Below are 23,607 nucleotides of genomic sequence, written 5' to 3'. Positions count from 1 at the left end.
AATCCTTGTAGCCTCTGTTTGTTCTCCATGAAACAGGAAGTGAAGCAGGTGATCACGCAGCAGGAAGTCAGAACTGGACAAAATGGCGGCGCCGAAGGTTATACCGAAAGATGCCCAGGTACAAAACACTATGCTACGTTTTCCAGGATTGAAAGGATCAGATGATGGTTATTGAACGTGTCAACAGCCAGTTAAAGTATACCAAGCTCAATGCACTACGTATTACTTTCTGCGTACACAATGTTTAGTCTCATTTCCAATATATACAGTACGCGGGAACAATGTTTTCATCAGTGTCATTACAGCGGATGGATGTTTGCTGTGAATTAGGTGTGTCGATATTCCATGAGCTTTTACTTTATTAAATTAACAAAACGGGAGCTGTTATCTTTTCTTGCCATAATAAAAAACAAGTCCCAAGTCTCTCAGATTCCCTCTAATTAAACACAAGGACACTGAACAAGTTCACGGCTTTTCTCAGTTGACGTGCATGTTGTATTACCTGTATTGCGCTTTTTGCAATTAATTTAAATGTTATTTTTCTTTTTCCAGTGCAGAAAGTTAAAGTAATAACTACAGTGCCCCTGTACACTAGTAATACACATTATAGAACAAAACAAAAGCGAGGCTATTTGACTGCAGTCGGTATGTAATGTGGCACAAAAGCGACGCTGTTGACTGCAGTCGTTATGCGCATCTAATGTAATGGTACAAAAGCCAAGTAGCGTTTTTGTAGGATGTTTTTTTTTTAAATTTCTGTCTAAAAGCTTAACAAACTAAGCACGGTAAAGAATAAGTATTGAGAATCCCGAGGTATGTTAAAGCAGATTAGCAAACAAAAGCGTGGTAAAACTGCAAAAATACCGTGCCGAAATAGCATGCTAAACTTTTAAGGACGGGGAGAGGGACCAACTAGAATCTAGGCTCTGTACGAAATGGTTTAAATGTTGGCGCCCTGGAAGACTTTACTGTGTTGCTATCCTATCAGACGTGCCGCCTAAGTAAACACACCAGTAATTGCCTATTACATTTATTTTAAAATAATTTGTGACTCTTCATGGTAACGAAAAAGTGACATTTTTGATTATCTGAGAGTTTTACAAGTGTGCCAAAAACGGGGTATGTTTATTTGTTTTTCTTTTTTAAAGTGTTATTCCTGCATTAATTTAGGCAGCTGTTTGTGTTTTTATTTGTTCCCCACATTTAGGTTATGACCCAGATTCTGAAGGATATGGGTATCACAGAGTACGAGCCAAGGGTAATTAATCAGATGCTGGAGTTTACCTACAGTGAGTATTCTCTGTAGCTCCTGGAGCAATGGGCATGTATTGACCAAATATTTGTTTGTCTTTTTTCACTTGTTATTGGTACGTTATGCTTTTGCTCCAGTATAGCGGTGTGCTTCTAAAAGAAAAACAATGTGTTATAAACCAAGTAAGTGTCTTCTGAGACAAAGCATGTTACTGGCTGAAAGCATGTCAGTCAATGGGGAAAGTAGCTGATTGGCTACTGACATGAAAGAAGGCAGTTAAGGGGTGGGCATAATCTTTCTCCATGTGAAATGACCGAAGAAGTACAAGACAATCTAAAAGCATGGCTTGTGTTTGTTTATTTTATTTATTTATTTATTTATTTATTTATTTATTTTATTTAGTGTAATACCAGATATCAAGTTTTGAAATTAAAATACATGTTTGCTATAACATGTGTTTCTTTCAAAACTGCACATTTGAGACCTATACAGTGAATATATGTGCATGCAGGAGAATTATGGAACTATTTTGTTTGCTACAGTTACTTAAATGTTAATGAAATGTCTACTCAAATGTGTACACCTTATAAATAGGGATCTACTTAAATCGTGGAGAATTTACATATTTTTCGTGGGTAGGTTATGGAATAAAATTAGGATTTCGCAGACCTGCTGACACATTAAATAAACCTAGAAAATATTTCAGAGCACTATAAAAGCCTAAAAATAGTGGTACCTGCTTCCTTACTAAAACAGAGTGCTGTCGTTTGTTAAAGGCAAGCGTGCAGTTGCTGCCGACATTCTCTGTCTCTGTGGTGTGAAGACTTGCCCATACATTGAGACTGCACGTTCTGCATCCACTGAATTGGTTGGAAGTTAATGCAAAGCTTTGCCAAGTTATACAGATGCGGAAATCGATTAGAAACAGTCCCAAAACTCGGTTTCCCTCAAGGGCATCTGGTAAAAGTCTATATGCAGCACATTTGTTGTCATGTTGTTTGTCCCATCTAGGAATTTATTTTATTAGTATCAAGTCAAAACCAAGAAAACTTGCCTTTTCGGGTCTAAAATTCTAACTGCGTTTAAAAAGTAAGCAACAGGTTGGTTGAAGCAAGCGTTTTTTGCTTTGTCCTCCATTTTTGGTATTTTACCTCCAATGCTGAAAACTAGATTTTAGCAACCTAAATCAAAATAACAATGCAACACTGACTTTGTCCCACCTCCTACTGTACAGTACAGGTCACAGCAAAGCCAGTATAGACACACTGATAGGCTGATTAAAACATTGTTATGTGAACAGTAAACAAGAAAGTTAACCGCTTTTGGAGTATTTTTTTTCTAAATGTTATTTGTCTGTTATGTTTATTTTGTATTTTTGCCGAAGTGTAATGCACACAGGACAGCGAAGGAATAAAAAAGCCTATCTACAGAATTAAGATATGTAGTTTGCAGCCACTTGCGGTGTGCAGTAGTTAATTTTAAATTTTTTTATTTTTTTTTCTTCTCTCTGTACTAGTCCGATATGCATTGGCCCCTAAGGTGAATTTTGCGGTGGCCCTTCAATTTCCTGATTTCCGCGAATTAGGTAGACCCCTACTTATAAACTCCCAATTCACCTTTGTTTAAAAATCTCCCAAGGGGTATACGATTGTAACCCCCCATTTCTTAAATTAAAAGCTTATTTTCTTTGTTAGGATATGTAACAACAATAATAGAAGATGCAAAGATCTACTCCACCCATGCCAAGAAATCAAACGTCGATGCCGACGATGTGAGGCTAGCTATTCAGTGCCGAATGGACCAGTCGTTCACGTCCCCTCCTCCTAGAGATGTAAGTCATGTGTGAATTTGCATTCAATATCCAACTGGTTAGGGGTACAGCCATCTGGTGTCCATGCCACTTTGAAATGTGGTTTTGATCTGATCAACACAGTGTTTGAATAGAAGACACTGTGTTATATGAATTAGCGTTGGTGGCTCCAAGCATCATGTTTCCTTGCTCCTCTACTCTTCCACTGAACCTTGACAAGAGCAGATCCAAATACCACCATTGTTTAAATCAAGGGGGCTTTGCAAAAAAACACCTCCAGCAGTGGAAGTGAGACTCTTCAGTGTATTGTCTCTTTGAAAGGAAGTTAAAGCCAGGATTGGTAATTAATATTTGAATGCTGGAGGCATTTCAGTCCACCACCGTTTCGATACGCACTTGAATAAAGTGTGTATTTGTGGTGCATACAAACCCCATTGCACTATTCTAAAAAAATGTTCTGTTTTCATACTTGAAGTCAGTGCTCCCTGCCTTGGCTCCTTCATCAGGGTTTTCAAAGTAAGCCGGCGGCTGGTGCAATCTACCATCTAAAATTATATTTGCGCCGGCTACTTTTATTTAAAAATATTAAGATTGTTTTCGGGTATTATCATTCTGCGTATTCCTTTTATTATTATATTGTAAAATATGTACCCATAGGTGCTTGTCATTCTGGGAATTCATGTGTAGAGGTTGTACACCTTTAAGAAAAAAAGTGGGATATCAGCTGATCCCTTGTCAGCTGATGATATGCAAATGCATACAAGTGTAGAGCAGCGGTAACCCCAGTTTCTTGCAACAGTTGCTATGGTGGTCAAACCTGTGTGAGTAGTACTGTTGTGTTAAAATGTAGCTTAAAATGAACAGTTGCATTCAAGAAATTTAGAACAGCGAAAAAAATAAAAATACACTTAGTTTGTGTGTTGAACATGTGACAATAACAAAATGTCATGGAAATAAAGAAAATAATTTTAATGAAGTGCTGTAATGCATCAAAAAGCTCAATAATTAAACAAAAAAGGAAGTGAAAAGGTTACAAGCTGAAAAAAGTTGTTTGTGAACTCCAGTGAACCAATGTTATCTTTCACCAGTCAAGTCGTAGAGTGTTTAAATAAAGTTGAGTCAACATGAACAAATTTATTTCTTCTGTTGCATCTTCTTAGCAGCCACAACTATCCCAGGAGTTTAAGGATGATTGAATTGTGCAGCAGGTTCCCTAGTTAGATAATGAGCTGATAATATCTCAGCTAAAGAAGCATGCACGGTAATTTAACACGTTACCATAATGAAAACAGCAGGGAGCTGAGTTTTGGACTAAAGCAGGTTCAGCTGTTGCAGGGAAACAAAGTTTATTTCTCAAACTGACCATTTGAAGGTGAAAGCAGAATGTCAAAATAATTGGGACTGTATTTTGGAAGTGTACTGCTGGGAAACATTTAGGGAATTAAAAATGAAATGCACTCCAGCTTACTTGATTGCAGATAAACACATTGACTAAATTTAGCTCACAGATTGTGCTAATGAAAATATCTATAATGTATTGAAATGTGTTTGCTGTGGTGTATTTAATATAATAAATAGTAGAATGAACTCAATGCAATTCAAACTTGTTTTTACTGAAAAATAAACAGTAACATGTCATCATAAGAGCTATCTGTGTTACATGCTGTCAGATCAGGACTTTACTAACACTGAGCATGGGAGCTGCTTCCAATATTACAAGTGGACAAAATTAAAGGTGCGGTCACCAATTCCACACACATTTTCAGCCAGTCTTGAATTGCAGGGGCCTTGATGAACCTAAAGTAAATTTCTTCTTGTTGATCTTGCCTTGCTGTGAGCAGTGCTGAAATAAAGCTCCTTCATTGCACTAACGGAGTACTTTGTCAGACACTACAAGAAGACCACTACTAGCCTAGCACATGCTTAAACGGTGCAACAATGCCCCAGAATGCACCATTTTAATCCCTTTTTTCAAAAACTTCCACTGGGAATCCCCCTCCCACACACTCCCCCCTCGGTGCTACGTGTCTCTGAGATGGGTGCCTCCTACTTACTACCTTAGAAGTGCCACTTTAAAACTAATTGAAAACCCTGCTTTATACATTTCTCACAACCTCAATCCCCTAGGAAGGGGATGGGCATACTTCAAATAACACGTTGCTTCTCAGATTCCACATTAATAATTAAATACTACTTACTTCTACTACTATTACAAATAACAAAACACCCTTTAAACACTCTTTCTTCAGTTTCTACTTGAGGTTGCAAGACAGAAGAATCAGACTCCTTTGCCATTGATTAAGCCTTACACTGGACCCAGACTCCCACCAGATAGATACTGCTTAACAGCCCCGAACTACAGACTGAAGTCCCTGCAGAAGAAGGTAAGCACTGAGCAACAAACTGATGCTGTTGGTCAGTAAGCTTAAAGATTAAGTAGTGGGGTTCCGAAAAATATAGCGTTATACGTCCCCACGTGTTGTTACAACTGTTTAAATAACGTACCTGTAATATTTATTTTCACTAACATCCTGACAACTTTTTACACTTATAGCTTTAAAGTCTGTTTCAAAGCTCTTTTCAAAATGCAGCTAGTGCACTAGGGTTTGAGATCTGTCCTCTAAATCACTGCAGGAAGAAGGAAAAAAAAAAAATAAGTAAATAAAAAAAAAAAAGTCTTTTCTGTTCCGTACCACATCATGGATCGTTATTGCTGTGTTACTTGAATGACAATGTGGGCAATAATCTTTACACTGTCAGTGCACTAGAGCGGCCACTTTGGAAAGAGCTTTGGAACAGACTTTAAAGTTAGAAGTGTAAAAAGTTGTCGGGATGTTAACAATGAAAAGAAAAACGACAGGCACGTTATTTAAACTGTTGTAGCAACACGTGGGGATGTTTAACGCTCTATTTTTTCAGAACCTCGCTACTTACTCTTTTAAGAGAGGAGCTATTCAAGGAAGGGTATACTTCTTGGTTAACCCTTTGCGGTCCTATGTCAGACCAGGTCCGACATTACAATTTTTCCTTTCCTTTTTTCCTTTCCAGCTTGTGTGAAAATAAATTAGACCTGACACGCCTGACAGGCGCTGAATAAATGGACCGCAAAGGGTTAAAAAACAAACTGTAGAGAGGAAAAGCTAATACTGATGCACAATGGGTGTCTTATTACCATCGCAGATGTATGATCCATTAAAACTGTAATGGAGAAAAGCTGGTATATTTATTTAACCAAACCCTGTTCCTTCTACCAAACTCAATTCTAGGTCTGTCCAGCAGCACACAATGCATTGCATGTGAACATGATGGCTCCTGGGGCTGGATTTTAAACATAGTGTGCAATAGGGGACTGAAAAGTATTGGATCATGTGTGTTACACCCGCGGGTGTTGCAGCGTTAAACGGAGCTGTGACCAGTGATTAGAAAACCTAGACGGATTAAAACGCTTATGCACGAGTCTTATTTCGATCCCTTCATGGTCTTCTTTATTTTGCTTTTTGTGTAATGAGTTGGAATCGGTTTGATTTTTTTAAGGTGTCGTCAGGAGGAAGAATCACTGTACCTAGACTGAGTGTTGGAGCGATGAGCAGCCGACCCAGCACTCCCACTATGGGTAAGGATAAGAAACTTCACGCACAGCACTGACACCTTAGTGTGTGTGATACAGGCCCCACAGGGCTAAACACCCACATTAAAGCAAGTGGTGGGAGAACAGCAGAACAAAAGCAAGCTTTCTCTGTGATTCACCTGGACATCCCACAGTTACCATCCTGTCATACCCTGACCTCAAGAGCCTCGTCTCCCTTCAATGAAAGGCACCAGTACACAGTTCAGATCAGTCCCTTCATTCTCATGGCTCGTAACATTTAACAGTACAGAATTTTTAAATGAAAATCACACATTTGCAATGTTGAAAGAGATTTGTATTTGCCATGCTAATCAAGGTAATAGTGACAATTGATGTAAAGATTTAAACGTGATATAAAAATCACATATTTGCATTACACTTAGTTTTTACATTTACAATGGATTCCATGGAAAACGTCCCCGACACCGCAGTGAACTCGTGGTACCTTGAGTCACGTCAGGGTGTACCGCAGTTATTTTGCGCTGCAGCTTGAAGTGTAAAACCAATATTTTTTTTTTCCAGCAGAGTGCGCCAGAGATCTCTTAGGAATTGAATGGGTTGTATACTGTTGTTCCTTAACAAGATGATTTCTGATTAGGATTTGTTTAATACTCTCCTCCCTCTCTTGGGTACTGTATTAACAAACGTACTGTATTTGTTAAATTCATTTGCTGATTGATAATAAGACTAAAGCAAAAAAACTTTCCCCTGCCTGTATTAAACGCTATTGAAATTAAGATGCAATCCCCCACTCATGAAGGTTAGGTATACAGGTTCTGATTTTAACGTTTATTTTTTAATTTTAAAATAATCAGGAGAATTTATTTTCATTGTAAATGCTTGAAAAATGACTCGGGTGGTTTTTCAATTTATTTTGTCCATCACTGCATCACCAAAACTACTGTAGGCAATGGATAAAAATGACCTTTGGGAAATGTAAAGCACAACACATAGATATGAAAATGTGTTATAGGTTGTTTATTGCAAATTTCAACTTGAGAGTTTGCTCAGTAAACAGATCAATGAACAAGATTTCCACGAGGTTCTCAGCAGCTCGTTTATCCTGTCTCGCTCTTCTGAGAACAATCCCCAAACCCTTTAAAACAAACAAACCAAAAAAAAACATACGCTAGTTAACTGCGGGGGATTTAAATCAAGTCAAGTTGATTTAAATCAAATTTAAAATAAATAAATAATTGATTTAAATCATTTTTTATTTACTACCTATTTTATATAGTTTCTCAAGGAAAAGACATGGAAAGTATGTTTTAAAAACCTTTTATTAACACAAACATCTTAAACTCTTACTATCTATAAACTAAAACTCTTAGGGCTGTATTCTGATCACAGTGCAAATGCGAGTGCAAATGTGAACGGTGCTTGCCCCAGATTCTGATGGTGCATAAATGGAGCTAAGACATAAACAAATACTGCACTGAAATGGTATTCTGAAGACATGTCTTGCCCCGTTATAGAGCACTTGCCCCATCATTAACATATTCGCTGAAGAGATTCTGATGACAGTGCAATGGGGTCCCCAACACACAACTAAGCACTGTGTTAAAACCCACTGAAACCAGGTTTATTAAGTGGTGCAATCAGGAACAATTGAACACACTATAAAAAGCAAAGTAGTCCTAAGTAACAACTTTGTGTGTTTAGACTGACACAGAAAGAGGAAATCAAAGAGAAATAAAAGAAAAGAATGACTGGGATGAGTGAGGGGGATTTTTCTCTGGGGTACTCAGTCGCTAAATTCTTGTAGTTCACATTTAGAGGATGCCACAATGATAAATAATTTGCTTTATTTATGTATTCATATAAGATTGAGTAACTTAGTTTGGTATGTAACTTCACAAACCAACATTTCCAACATCCTTAAATTTACAGTTTGGAGGTACTGTAGCGCTACAACTACGGTACTACAAACAAAATTACATAATTTAAAAAAAAAAAAATCATATATGCTATACTATTAGCTATGATAATATTGAATCTGTTTTCTAGCCATAAAGCAGGCATAGAAGGTGTGGTGTATTCATGCTGCATTTGGTTTTCAGCATTTTCCACTAAATCAAAGTTTTTTCCGTTAATTTAAATTGCAGTCGTGTTTGTTCCTTGGAAAGGGATGAAGCGCTGGTGAAACACCATTTACCCAGAATATTGTTTTTAAAGTTCTAAATCAATTTGCGCCACCTGGTGATTCTTTCGTGCACTGCAGATACCCAGCCTACCGCGGGACCAGGGACAGTTTCTATGGAAGCCACTGTATGCCGAGTGTAGCATTTGATTTAATTGTGGTAACAGTATTCTGACGGTACTACCATGTTCGCTTCACTTTTGTTCCATCAGGTACGCCTGTATCGCAGTCAGTCACGCTCACCACTAAGGTGGGAACACCTGTGTCATTGTCAGGGCAGCGCTTCACAGTCCAGATTCCTTCATCACAGTCTTCAACAGTGAAATCAGGTAAGATAGTATTTCGTTTAATTATCAGTATTGTAGGATCCCTCGTTCACATGAAGCCTCTCAGGCAGAGACTGCTAAATGATTTTCTTGTTCCCTAAGAAGCTGGATTCAGTGGTGAAAGGCTGTAACATGAACCCACAGAGGAATCAGTTCTCAACACAATAGATTTGGTAGCCATGCAGAGCCACCCACACTTACTGTGTCGCCTCATGTTGCTATGTCAACCCTGCTGCCTGATGGCTTCCAGCACGCAATGGCAGGGCTGACGTTTGTTCTCCAGGGGCTTGTAGCCTGACTGCTTCTGCTCTAGAGCTCCAGGGTATGAAGAGGGGTGGGCATCCTCCCACTGACCTTCAGTTCTCCTAAGCTGTTGTAGGGAGATGCATTAGTGAGGAGGAAAATAACTCCTCGCCGACACATAGAGAGATCAAAATAACAATAACAAAGTGAAGTTGGGACCTGCTGAGGCTGCACAAACTCCCGCTGGTAACCTGTATTTGAGAAACACTGCATTCAATTATACAAATAAAATTAAAAAGCAACTGTAACACCTTGTTAAACATTGATCCAAACTTTTTGAAACGTTTCTTTCATTTACAGCTATGCCCTCCACCCCTACAGTTCAAAACGTGCTCATCAACCCCTCCTTGATCGGCTCCAAAAACATTCTCATCACAACCAGCATGGTGTCGTCACAAAGCTCAGCCAACGAGTCGAATGCTTTGAAGCGGAAGCATGAAGATGAAGACGATTACGACACTCTGTAACCAGGGACAGAGCCACGCCATGGAAGGAGCTGCTGGGACAATGTAAATAATGACGCTTCAGTGCATCTTCCTTTATTTTTTATAAAAGCTGTTTACATGAGAAAGTATGTAAGCACCGAACCATATAGCATGTTGATGTAAAAGATCCGCTGTGTCACCTAAGCTTTGTATTTGTAGTGGAATTCATGTAGAGCTTTGCATCTAGTGATGTCCACAGGGAACCGCTTGTGTTGTGTTAAGAGTAGGCTGAGAAAACAAACTGATTTCCAGACCAATCTGCCTGTTCAGACAAACCCTCGGATCGGACTCAGACCTCCTGGACAGGAGCTCTCGGATCAGTTTAGAGAGAATAGCTTCCACAAAACCAGATGAAGTGAAGTCTGAAGAGACAGACCCGTTCTGTAATGGTTTGCGTTTCTAAAAACACTGTCCAAGCGGGTGAACCTGTGTGGATGTCGCTGCATGCCTGATTTACATCCGAGTACCTTTTCATATTTCTGCATGTTCCGCTTTCACAAAGACATACGGGACTTAATAAATAAGAGATTAGGATATAACATTTGTATTAAGGATTGATTTTTTTAAATGAATTTCATACTTTGTTTTCATTCATTTTATTGTTCTTGTCTTTGTCTGACTTTTATTTAATTTTGCAAACTTCTATTTTCGGTCAGAAGATCTACAATTGAAAATGGTCCCCATAAGAGTGTCTCATTTTAAAGCCCCTTTCACACTGGCGCTTCTACCCGGGTTCAGGCTACCTGGGTCACAGTCCCACATATTGTGAAACTACGTACCCGGGTCATACCCGGGTTGACCTCAGGATGTGGGTCGGCACACTTTGACCCGGGTTAAGTGAGACAAAATGTATGACGGCCGTTCATAAACCTGTGAAGGTTTCTGTTTAGCCCTATTGTCGTTGCTTGAGACGCACCATGAGCCAGATTGCTGCAGGGATAAAGAAACATTTGCTCTGAACAACATTTGGGAAGGAAGTGGATGGAAGTGTTCTGTAACAAGCTTCTTTCTGGGCATTGCTATGGGTGTTGTGTATTTGCTTCTGTCACCCAGGTCAACCCTGCTTCTTCAAAAAGCACAGTGAAATCATGTATCCGACCCGCATGACACAAGGTCCGACCTGGGTAGAGCATGCCTCTGTGAAAGGGGCTTAAGGTGTTTTTTTTATTTTTATTTATCTCCATGGAAATGTCAACAAACAGAACCATTGAATTGGAGGTGAACTGGAGATCGGTACTAGTCTGAAAACAGCAAAGAAGTTAAAAACCACAATCGCATATTTGCATCGATTTATTTTTTACATATACAGTACCTGTAAAACATGAACACAACTCACCAGCCGCTCTACACTGAATTCCTCGTGAGCTGATTTGAGGTGCGCCTGACCTGTGTGATACTGCCCATTGCAGGTACTTGAATATAAATACATATTTGGGGATCCTATCAACACCATTTTCAAGCAACTTAACTGCTAATGAGATCATCTGAGCAGATTACTCCCTAAATCAGCCTTTTAAGCATCATTAACATCTTTGCATGTGCCCAACAATACTACCCACCCCCATTCTCTCTGTGTATCCCTTAAAATTCTCATGAAAGTGTTTACTGACTTATTTATAAATCATCATTAAGCATATGCAATAATTGAGGACAGACCGTGGCCATTCAGCCCTGAGCTCTCTAAAGCAGAGATTAATTCCACTTGTGAGTTGTAATCAACCCCAGACAAATGAACCAGCCTGCAGCACACCCAGCCTCCTATTGTCTACTACTTTAAAAGATGTATATTTTGTTGCACGTTCTGTTACCATCACTTCTAATAAAGAAGTCAACTTCCCTCTCTGTATGAAGTGGATGGTAACACTCTGCAGACGCACTTGCACAGCAAAGGTTTCAGCAGCTGACAGCAAAAATCGTGCAGTGTAAACCACAGTGAGCAGTCCCTGTCGTAATTTCAACCATCCTTCAGCTAGAGCTAGTCTGAAGACAGTAAACAGCCTTTCAGTGTATGACTCATTTCTGCTGCAGCCAACATCTTTAAAGTAGGGATCTGAGTTTAAAATGTTCAATACTCTCATTATAAATTCAAATCTTCCCAATTTATCAGAATGCCTATTTATTTATTTATTTATTTATTTATTTATTACACTTGTTGGTGTTCTTGGTTTACAGGGGCATATAAACAGAAACCTGCCATGACATTGTCTATTGGGTCCAGGACTGTAAGGTTTCTAGTGTTTTAGAAGGATTCATGGCCACTCCTCAATGATTCCCTCAAAGTATGTCAAATCTGCTGTCTTCATGATAGAAACTGGGTGATGCAGCTTTTATATATTCCAGAATGCAATGTGAGTATTTACAAAACTCATTCCTCAAACGACAGAATCCATTTCCACAGAACATGTGAGGCACAAATCACAGCCCTTGAGCATTATTATCCAACCCCTGTGTTTTTTCTGTTCTTCTAGCACCCTTGTATGATCAAGTCAAATCAGATCCCCTTTAGGAGGAGCCTGTAGAGGCGCGGGGTGCAGTGTAATGTTAGCTGTATTGTAAAATCAGATCCCCTTTAGGAGGAGCCTGTAGAGAGGCACGGGGTGCAGTGTAATGTTAGCTGCATTGTAAAATCAGATCCCCTTTAGGAGGAGCCTGTAGAGAGGCACGGGTTGCAGTGTAATGTTAGCTGCACTGTAAAATCAGATCCCCTTTAGGAGGAACCTGTAGAGAGGCACGGGGTGCAGTGTAATGTTAGCTGCATTGTAAAATCAGATCCCCTTTAGGAGGAGCCTGTAGAGAGGCACGGGGTGCAGTGTAATGTTAGCTGCATTGTAAAATCAGATCCCCTTTAGGAGGAGCCTGTAGAGAGGCACGGGGTGCAGTGTAATGTTAGCTGCATTGTAAAATCAGATCCCCTTTAGGAGGAGCCTGTAGAGAGGCACGGGGTGCAGTGTAATGTTAGCTGCATTGTAAAATCAGATCCCCTTTAGGAGGAGCCTGTAGAGAGGCACGGGGTGCAGTGTAATGTTAGCTGCATTGTAGTCAGATCCCCTTTAGGAGGAGCCTGTAGAGAGACACGGGGTGCAGTGTAATGTTAGCTATATTGTATGTATTTTATCATCTAGCAGCAATTAATATTACTCTAAAATAAACGAAAGCAACAATAAATCAATTATCAAATCGAATTATGTCCCTCCGTGGACCCCAGTTAGATAGCAATATCATTATGGCACTAAACAGTATATAGTTTTATACTGTATAAGTACTGCCTTTATGTAACAATACATTAGGCACTCTCAAGCTGTAGCCTTTTGCATTAAAAGTGTTACCTCATCCCTTCTGAGTTAAAAATCATTTCAGTTGCTCCAAGCCATTTGTAAATGATATTTCTATGTATTTATTTAAAATGTTATTTGAAAAAGCCATATCAGCTGCAAACAGCTTGTTTACAAAGGTGTCCCAAGAGGAAGGCAAGTTACAGTTACACACAAGCATACAGTAAGCACAGTTTTACAATCCATGTATTACTGTGTTCATTTCCCATCACATGCAATCACTAGGCTGGCTCAAATAATCAAACAATCTCGTACAGTGAGAAAGTGACACAGTGGATCTGAGTTCTGTGGGTAGTTTATTCTAGAGTGAGGGGGCAGCAAAAGCAAAACTTCCCTTCCAATAGTTCTCATTTAATTGTTTTGTTTATTAATATTTGAGAAGTGTTGTTTTTTTATTAAAGTTAGGTATTTGGCTTAGCTGGGAACTTTGATGTCATATAACTCTATACAAATACTGAATAACTATGGTAGCTGTGTTTAATGATATTATATCTACTTTTTTTATCATACACTTTAGGTTCAGCTAGTTTTAACAATTCAGTACAAGGACGGCTGTTGCAAAGACTACAACCCTTTTAGACTTGTGCTGATTAATCCTGTCAGCAATACGATGGCCCACAGTCATCAAGAATGCAACACCTTAAAAAGAGCAGACCATTTTGAAATCGCTCTGCTGAAAGGGTGCTGCCTGTCACAATTCAGGATTATCAAGATCTTTTTTTTTTTTTTTCTGGGTGAAATAAAATGAAACAAATCTTTGAATCTCTTAAGGCTTCCTGTCTGTAATATGCTTCTGGTGCAGTGCAGCTGCCTTGTGATTTTCACGCTTCTCAGCACAGCTAAGATTTGTTTTTATTACATTGTAATGACCCAGGCATTTGCGCTGCAAAAGGACTTGTTGACTGTCCCGTTTGTTTGTCCTTTATGTGTTATATGTCATACTGTTTTGCTGTGCCACACCACTAACCAGGGGGGGAGGGGGGGGTAGCCAGTCTATCCAGGCTACCATTCCTGGACATTTTCACCCCCAGAATGCTGGCGGGAGATTGGGATCCAAATGACATGCCTAGGATTGGTGAAAGTGGATGCAGGGTGCGGTTAGGCAAGGAGATAAATAGGAGTGCATGCCTGAGTGCATGTAAGTTGGAGAGTGAGTGACAGACAGAGTGACAGACAAAGCCGGAGGTCATTTGAAAATAATTCCTTTGCTATATTGTATTGTGTCTGACTCTGCTGTGTCAAAGGATGACAGTGTGCCATTTATTGTTTTTAATTAGTCATTTAGCTGACACTCTTATCCAAAGTGACTTACAAAGACTAGGTAGGGGGTGAACTATGCATCAACAACTGCAAAGTCACATGAAATGGACCTTGTTTTTACATCTCATGCAAAGGAGGGAACACAAAGAGATTCAGTGACTTGCTCAGGGTCACACAACGTGAGTCAGTGGCTGGGATTGAACCAGTAATCTCCTGTTAACCCTTTCTTTAACCACTGGACCGCCAAGCCAACTTAACATTTTGATGTTCCAGTGTGTTGATACCAAGCTTTTTCTATTTTGTGGACAAAATATCTTTGTTCTCCAGTTTTAAATAATCCTAACATTTTTTAAACATTACACCAATCAATGTATATGAAAAAATAGCAGTTTTTTATTTGACATTTTTAAACAATTTTTTGGGGGACCAGTTAGGAGACGCGAATAGTTGCCACCAGAGACATACAGTATGTTTCACTGGCTGTTCGCTAGATGGCGCTGGCTCTTCTAAATTGACACTTTGACTGATCAGCGTTAGACTGAGGAGCAGCTCCAGGACTCAGGTGAAACAGCACCGCAACACCACGTTTAAAAACACAGCAGGGTTGCTATTAGAAGCACTCAGATTGCAAACATAGCAAAGGGGGGGTGTGAAGCTGATTACTGCTGCACCTTCACACTTCTGTCCCTCAGAGTTTTTGATCAGTCACTAATTAGAAGAAAATGAAAGTTTAAAAGACTTTCATGACACAAATATATTAGACTTCATGCAGGAGAACATTGTTCTTTGGTAGTCATTTCTTAATGACTGTTCCTTCGAATAGGCTTTGATGTGTTGTTCTGTTGTGAGTGTGTTGCTTGCTGGTCATGTATCTGCACATACTGAACTCTGTAAGGGGCCCTCACATTGTGTTTGCCAGGGTTCTTTCTGAGCTCCATCACACACAAACACAGACAACACCGTGTAACAATTTTTTTTTTTTTTTTTTTGGTTCCTGGGTAGTAAGTGTTATTTCCTAATTGCTTATGCCTCAAAAGTATAGAAAATGGCTATTATTCCCCACAAACTTTGCTTTTGTGACCAGGACAGTGATATTTTGAAATTTACCTATTTTCCAGAACATTCCAGATAGATTCAGTGCTGAGTAAACTTGGAGTAACTTCTAGAACTTTCTAGAACTTTCCAGCCTTAAGCCCACCAGTTCAGTTTAGTTCCAGCTGCTTAAGTGGATACATATCTGCATTTTTCTGAGATGGCATCAAGAGGCTGCAAGCATCCGGCAGACGCATTTTGCTATGTCTGCGGCCAATTTATCAAGACAAGAGCGAAAAAGTACTCCGTGGAAGCATCTGCTAAGATGTGTGAGGCCTACAAGGCATATTTCTGCATGCCTGTCGGGGATCAAGACAAACCCTGGGCACCTCATTTCACCTGCGAGCACTGCAAAAAAACTCTGGAAGGTAAGATGGACAATTGTTGCTCGTAATTTTATGTTATAAAATTTGTTAAAATTTTTAAAATTGTAAAAGTTTTTAATTTTAAAATGTTTTACAATTTTCAATGTTATTGAAAAAATATATCATATATGAAAAATGTTGCGAGAATCTCTTACACATTAGTCATGGGTGAAATAAATGTATTTTTGTAGGATGGTACAGAGGGGAAAAGAGAGCCATGAAGTTCGCTATCCCAAGAATTTGGCGGGAACCCACTGACCACTCAAGCAACTGCTACTTCTGCATGGTGGACTCTTCCAAACGTCAGACTGGCAAGAATGCACCTGCTATCACGTATCCGGACCTTCCTTCATCCATCGCCCCGGTGCCACACTGCCATGAGCTCCCCGTACCCACTCCTCCGGAGAGAGAGCAGCCGTCTTTAGAAGAGAGCAGCAAGTCAGAGAGCGAGGAAGACGTTGTAGATCCAGATGACAATTTCAGAGGTGGAGATGAGGAGAGAAACCCATACTACCCCAACCAAAAAGACCTCAACGACTTGATTAGAGATCTTGGTCTCACCAAGTCCAATGCCGAGCTTTTGACGTCTAGGCTCAAGCAGTGGAACTTGTTGGATGAAAGTGTGCAAGTCGCAGATCAGAGGAAGCGTCACCAACCTTTTTCCAGCTTCTTCACCCGTCAAGATGGGCTCTGCTTCTGCCACAATGTGACCAGTCTGTTCGAGGCAATCGGAATCGCCTGTAACCAGAATGAGTGGCGCATCTTCATTGACAGCTCATCCAGGAGCCTCAAAGCCGTGCTGCTCCATAATGGTAACAAGTACCCGTCTCTTCCCCTGGCTCACTCGGTGCACCTCAAAGAGGATTACAACAGCATCAAGACCTTGCTGGACGCCTTGAAGTATGATGAGTATGGCTGGGACCCCCGGAAGGTGCTGATGCCACCACTGCACATCAAATTGGGCCTTATGAAACAATTTGTCAGAGCTCTAGATAAGGAGTCGGCAGCCTTCAAGTACCTTCAAGACTTCTTCCCTAAGCTGTCTGAGGCAAAGGTCAAAGCCGGTGTCTTTGTCGGACCACAGATAAAGAAGATCCTGGAGTGCAAAGAATTTCCCAAGAAGCTCACTAGTAAGGAGAAAGCGGCTTGGAACAGCTTTGTCGCAGTGGTTCGGGGCTTCCTGGACAATCACAAGGCCGAAAACTATGTGGAGCTGGTTGAGACTCTGGTGAAGAACTACGGCACAATGGGCTGTAGGATGTCCCTCAAAGTCCATATCCTTGATGCTCATCTTGATTAATTCAAGGAGAACATGGGAGCGTACTCGGAGGAGCAAGGCGAGCGCTTCCACCAGGATATACTGGACTTTGAACGCCGCTACCAAGGACAGTATAACGAGAACATGATGGGAGACTACATTTGGGGGCTGATTCGTGAAAGTGATTTACAGTATAATCGTAAATCTCGAAAAACTACTCACTTCTAAATCTTTTGTAGTCATTTTTGTATTACTTTAGTATAAATACATGTTAATTTGGATTCATATGTTGTTTTTTTCTGACTTTATGTGAACGAAAAGACACAAATTCGCACGTTTTCTCATTGGAAATAGGTAAATTTCAAAATATCACTGTCCTGGTCACAAAAGCAAAGTTTGTGGGGAATAATAGCCATTTTCAATACTTTTGAGGCATAAGCAATTAAGAAATAACACTTACTACGCAGGAACAAAAATTGTGTTACATAGTGCAATCATTACACTGACGTAGAACTAAGCCCATGTGCTTCCTAGCAGTGTTTTTTTTTTTATAATTTCTGAGGTATTTAATGTTATTTATTTCACCTCTTCAAACTTTTACCTACTGTCCAAAGAGTGTAGGACATGTTTTCCCAAACTGTGGGCCGGGGGCACCAGAGGCTTTCAGTAATTATAATAACAATAATAACATCAGTAATAAAACACACTTAAATGAGATGGATGCAGTAATTGTATCAATTAAATATGTGATTAAAACCAAGATTAACTGAGATACATTTTTTAAAATTTCAAGATTAATTGCAATTATTTTTTTAATTGCTTGACAGCCCTAGTAATTATACATGGCTAATCACAAGATTTAGAGAATGGATTTGTTTATCCCATTGAGATTTCTCCTAATCCCTTTTACTGCAGCTACTCCAGATTTGGCTGGTGATGGCCACATACACCTTCAATATTTTATTGGACAGTTCATGAAAACAGCCTCAAGATGGTGCTATTGATTCAAATAATTGTCTAATTTAGCCCTGAATTTTTGTTTTGAGTGTTGCTGTATAATTGACAAAATTTACAATTTTAATGAATACAGTAAAGATCTCTTTAGTTTCTCATTTAGAAGACTTCATCCGAAAAAATGTCTATATACTGATTTTATATATATATAAATTAGTCCTAGAAATTCTGACATGTGATTGGTTAAATACAACTATTACCTGTGGGACGCTGCTTATGGTCAATAGTTTTTTTTTACAAACTCCAAACTATGCCCTCACACTGAGCGTCCTTCCTCTCTTCACACAACAAAGCAAAATGGGGACAAGTCCACATCTGAGCCTCCTGGACAGCGAGTTTGTGATGTAACAGAAAATGAATTCCAAAATATACTACAAAACAAAGATGCTGCAAACACTAAAATCATCATAGAAACTGCGCTTTCAGTGTTTTCTGCCTTTCTAAAATCTCACTGTGGGAAACTAAAGGCCCCTCGGGAAGAACTATAGTTACCTCCAGGAGATTGGGGGTCACAATCTGCAGCACAGTCTATCCTCCAGAATGGCCCATAGTGAGGGTTTGCTTTTAGAGACTCTTGTGAAACATCGGTAATTTGCACTTGGATACAAAAGCACCAGTCAATGGAGCCTCTACTATCGTCAGTGTTATTCTCTGTCTAATGCTTTAGTCACAGTAATACAAAGAAAAACATGTATTTTTTGTTACATTCAGCAATAAAATAGTTTTTGTCATGCATTAATTATAATGGCAACCACCAATACTCTAGGTGAAATGATCAAGGAAGTGCAGAGCTACCTGAAAGCACAGCTTGCATCTAGATCATATCAAACACACAGACTGTGAATGGTGGACTATGACTTGTACAATCTATAGCATTATTTTGATAGCTACAATCACTCTAAGTATTATATTCAGCATCTGTTTATTTCCATTTGGATTCGGAGCCCAGATGCCTAAGAGAGTGTGTTGTGTAATGAGTCTCCTGCATTTTAAACGACTGACACTGAACTGTAGAGTGAAATAAAGATCAATGATATTTCCCTAAGCTGGAAATGAACACCTCGACACCCCTGTGACTGAGTCTCCTCATTTCGAGTTTCCACCAGGGTGACTTTCACTTTTATAACACTTAGGAGCGAATGACTTGGAGTGCTCACTAGCAGTAGCATGATTTGCAAATTCAATTTCCCTGGAGCTGCAATACAATACAAATGATGGAGCTGTTACCATAATGGTCTTAACATGCTGGTCCCCCATTTCTCTCCTATTGAAAGAGAACAACTACTAAAACAGCAGCTCAGCTGCTGTAGCTCTCATTGATACTACTGGTAGAAATCCTTCTCTTTTCCCTCAATACAAAAACCATAATAATAAACAAGTTATGTCGCTGTTCTAAAAGTTCTTCTTTAAGGGTTTGCCTCAATAACTTCAAAACTGAGACCTTTCAATCTCTGGTGTCTCTTTCCCCCTTCCAGCCAGATTCCACTTCATCCAGGCTTCCTTCAGTTCTTTTTTAAGTAACTTTCCAGCAACTTCTGAAGCAACTTGTTGTAGGCAACGTTTTTAAGAAATGCTCACCATGTGAATAGTTCAAGCTACAGCATTGACCCAGTGCCCCACAAACACCAGAACTGTACATTTCTAAAGCTGAAGAATACACAGTTTCTACTGCAAGTTTCTTGTAAGTTTAAACCTTTCAGTTTACATGTGGATGGTCAGTTCAAAAAGTTACATTAAAATTCATCCCAAAGTTGAAACCTTTCTGAAAACCTGGTCTACAGCTTCTTGGACCAGGCAGACTTCATGCTTGATCCCAGTGCTGAACAGAACGATAGATATTGCACACAGAATGGCTCCCAGCAGTTCGTATACATGTGTGTTTATCTTCTAGTTCCATTGGCATCACATTAGTAGTTGAGTTTGTGTAACAGCTTTGCAATAAATGCATGTCCAGATGGTTTTTTTCAGTGCACTGCTAAAAGAAGCATCAAATGCTATTTCTTTAGAAAAGTTTCGAGAGTTCTAAAACGATGGAGCTGGAAAACTAGTAGCCTGGCCCTGGCCTTCAAGTTTGTGAGAGCAGTCCTAGTTTTAAAATGGAGCACTCTAAACGTCCTGCGCTGTTCTCAGTCCCCGAGTTGTAGACATCCTTTCCACAGTAAGAATAGAGATCTTCAGCAGAGGGTAAAATTCTCAGAAAAAAAATACAGGTATTCATATGCACTGGCAGGTATAAACATTGAGACAATCTGAGTGACAGCGAATAAATACTTTCAAAATGTATACATTTTCTAATACAAAATAAACCTTAAAAAATATATGATAAAATATAAGCAATTCACCATAAACAAGGAAGCTGAAAACACTGAAAGCTTTGCACCCTCTACTTGTGTCACTCAGTCATGTACTGTAATGTAACACTTAAGTTAAACCTTAAATGATAAGTATTTGGAAATATTACACTATGCATTAACTGCTGTAGAGGGAGTTTTGTTTCAAGATATCCTGAAAAAGGGATCATGTTATAAAAAAAAGGTATAAAAAATCAACTGTGCTGTGAAAAATTATACAAAAAGGTCCAAGTTAAACAATGCACAATAGGGACTCAAATGCCCCTGTGATTTTTGATGTGACAGGCACTACTCTAAAGAAATTAAGAGGCCATTCTACAATGATAGCCTTTGATTAGAACATAGCTCCCTGTTATTTTTTTTTCTTTGTACTTGTCCTACAGTAATATATTCTGTGTGCTTCTCTGTTGTGTTTCTGTGTAATTACCATGAACTATTCCAGAAAAAGCTGAACTAGAGGAAATGTGATGGAATGATGTCAGTGTGACACATACTGGATACCTTCTTCAGTTGAAATGTGAAGGAATGATGTCAGTGTGACACATACTGGATACCTTCTTCAATTGAAATGTGATGGAACAAATAAATATGGTATACTTTTTTATTTTGTTATAGGGAAAGATTTTGACTAAAAAATAACAGGTTGGCAATAAAAAATAAACAATAAACAACGGGGTGGAACAACCACAACAACACGTCCTAACAAAAAAAAGGGGTTGAACTAGAGAGAGAGAGAGACATGAATAAATCATATCTGGGTAAACAGGTAGTGGGGGCAGAGGGAGTGAGATTGTCTAATGCTTCAGCGTATGATACTCCTTGAAGCAAGGAGCAACACACAGAGCTTGCACTGAGCAATTTTCGCCGGTTTACAGACATTGTTGACAATTTTGTGACTGTGTACTCAAAGGGTTAAGAACACCTGTGCGTCTGTGATAGTGAACGAAGAGCATTCTGAAACTCCACAAAAGAAGAAAGGAGACAAAAGTGCAAAAGAATTTAAAATGTCCAGCAGTGAGGTGGATGACCAAGCCCATCAAGCAAGGCTACTATTTTTTTTAGCAGCCTGGAGGTGGAAAGTGAATACTTACAAAATAAAAAATGTAATCTATAAGGCTTTGTCTGACCTGTCTGGCACTGTTCGGCACAGGTCGTGGGGATGAGCAGTGAGGTCAGTAGTCACCGCTTCAGTGGATACCTGTTGTCCCCTATCAATCAGCCTCTCAGACTGTCACCCCGCTGAAACGCAGCTGCCACCTGCGAATTAGCGAGGATAAACCAGTCATGAGCGGAGCCAGGATGGTTTGCATACACATTTGTGATGTAGTTGTTTTCATCACAGATCACACACTTCTTGCACGTTGACAGACTAGGTCTCCTTATATGATTTATGTAGAGGTGCCTATTCTGTGTTGGTGCGCGTGGCTCCCAGGACACCAGGAAACCCATAGTTCCCAAAAAAAACATGCTTTGTATTTTGTTGCAGCTCGTGAGAGACAGGGAAATGGATGAATTCTCCTGCCCGCTTTACTAAAGCTGCAGGTACATCTCGCACTGCACAGCCGACTGGCTCACGTCTGCTGTATACTGTGAAGCCATCAATATTTGCAAGCCTTTTATTATGTATTTTTCGTGTATGAAAAAAAAAACGCAAACATTTTTGGCACAAAATCAAAATTCCAGTAACAATACATACTTTATATATTGCAACAGACAGCCAGCATTTCGCCAAATATTTTGGTTGCAAATACTTATGGCTTTTCAGTAACCCACAGTATGTTGGAATGAGCCAGTGTTTTAAAATGTTAGTGCAGCGGGTACCCTTATGCTACAGGCAAACAGTGTGATCTCCACATGTCTCCTTCCAGGTCAGCCTAGAGCAGTTGGCAGATGTCAGTGATTGTTTGTGTTGAGGCAAAATTGCTGCATACGTTGTGTGACACACAGGCTCAGAAAAGACAGATGACTTCTAAATTTATGGGGATGTCTCCTCCTCCTCCTCCTCCTCCTCCTCCTCTTTGTCTGGCCACGTAGTAATCCAATGAGCACTCCATATTTCTTTTTTCTCCTTTTTCTCTCTCTCTTTTCTTTACCTGCTTCTCTGGTAGTTTCAGCAGTATTTATAGTCGACCATGTAATTTACGTACAGTTTAGACCTGTTTTTCACATGTCAGTTGAAACACAAATGCTAACACTGTTGATAGTTTGCTAAATCTAGGCTGTGTGGTCCAGTGGTTAAAGAAAAGGGCTTGTAACTTGTAACCAGGAGGTCCCCAGTTCATATCCCACCTCAGCCACTGACTCATTGTGTGACCCTGAGCAAGTCACTTAACCTCCTTGTGCTCCGTCTTTCGGGTGAGACGTAATTGTAAGTGACTCTGCAGCTGATGCATAGTTCACACACCCTAGTCTCTGTAAGTCGCCTTGGATAAAGGCGTCTGCTAAATAAACAAATAATAATAATAATAATAATAATAAATCGCTACATTTGTATGTAAATGAGGACACGCCCCTAAAGTTCAGCCCATGTCCAGCGCTAACGCAGGGCAGCAGTGTGGAGTAGTGGTTAGGGCTCTGGACTCTTGACCGGAGGGTCGTGGGTTCAATCCCAGGTGGGGCAAACTGCTGCTGTACCATTGAGCAAGGTACTTTACCTAGATTGCTCCAGTGAAAACGCAACTGTATAAATGGGTTATTGTATGTAAAAATAATGTGTAAAAAATAATATAACTGTATGTAAAAAATAATGTGATATCTTGTAATAATTGTAAGTCTCCCTGGATAAGGGCGTCTGCTAAGAAATAAATAATAACGCTGACTTGCCAGGCAGGAACTGAAACACAGTTGCTAAATCACATAGGTGGACAAAGTCCAATGTGTTCTAAAGCCCTCTTGATGTTCATTTCAGTTCTTAATTTTGATGTATTTTTTGTATCTCTGTATATTAGGGGAGCTGCATTTGAACAACAACAACAAAAAGTAAACGCAGCG

General features: G+C 39.6%; 1 protein-coding gene across 5 annotated transcripts; it reads left to right on the top strand.

Moving 5' to 3' along the window:
• The first annotated feature begins 2 nt into the window (after positions 1-2).
• On the top strand, positions 3-11,111 carry LOC131696483 (transcription initiation factor TFIID subunit 9-like). Of its 5 annotated transcripts, none has more exons than XM_059000636.1 (8): positions 3-118; positions 1,208-1,289; positions 2,769-2,837; positions 2,947-3,083; positions 5,312-5,446; positions 6,597-6,675; positions 9,043-9,159; positions 9,760-11,111. In XM_059000636.1, the coding sequence occupies exons 1-8, from the start codon at positions 83-85 to the stop codon at positions 9,924-9,926; spliced, it is 822 nt and encodes a 273-aa protein (XP_058856619.1). In that variant the 5' UTR covers positions 3-82; the 3' UTR covers positions 9,927-11,111. The 5 variants fall into 5 exon arrangements, with proteins under 5 accessions (XP_058856619.1, XP_058856622.1, XP_058856620.1 ...); XM_059000637.1 differs by having other exon boundaries at positions 107-196; XM_059000638.1 differs by lacking the exon at positions 3-118 and adding an exon at positions 299-813.
• Positions 11,112-23,607: the final 12,496 nt, after the last annotated feature.

The sequence above is a fragment of the Acipenser ruthenus genome, chromosome 26 (assembly GCF_902713425.1).
Source record: "Acipenser ruthenus chromosome 26, fAciRut3.2 maternal haplotype, whole genome shotgun sequence".
Lineage (NCBI taxonomy): Eukaryota > Metazoa > Chordata > Actinopteri > Acipenseriformes > Acipenseridae > Acipenser > Acipenser ruthenus.
Note: the sequence above shows the minus strand (reverse complement) of the source record. Positions and strands in the feature narration are given on the sequence as shown.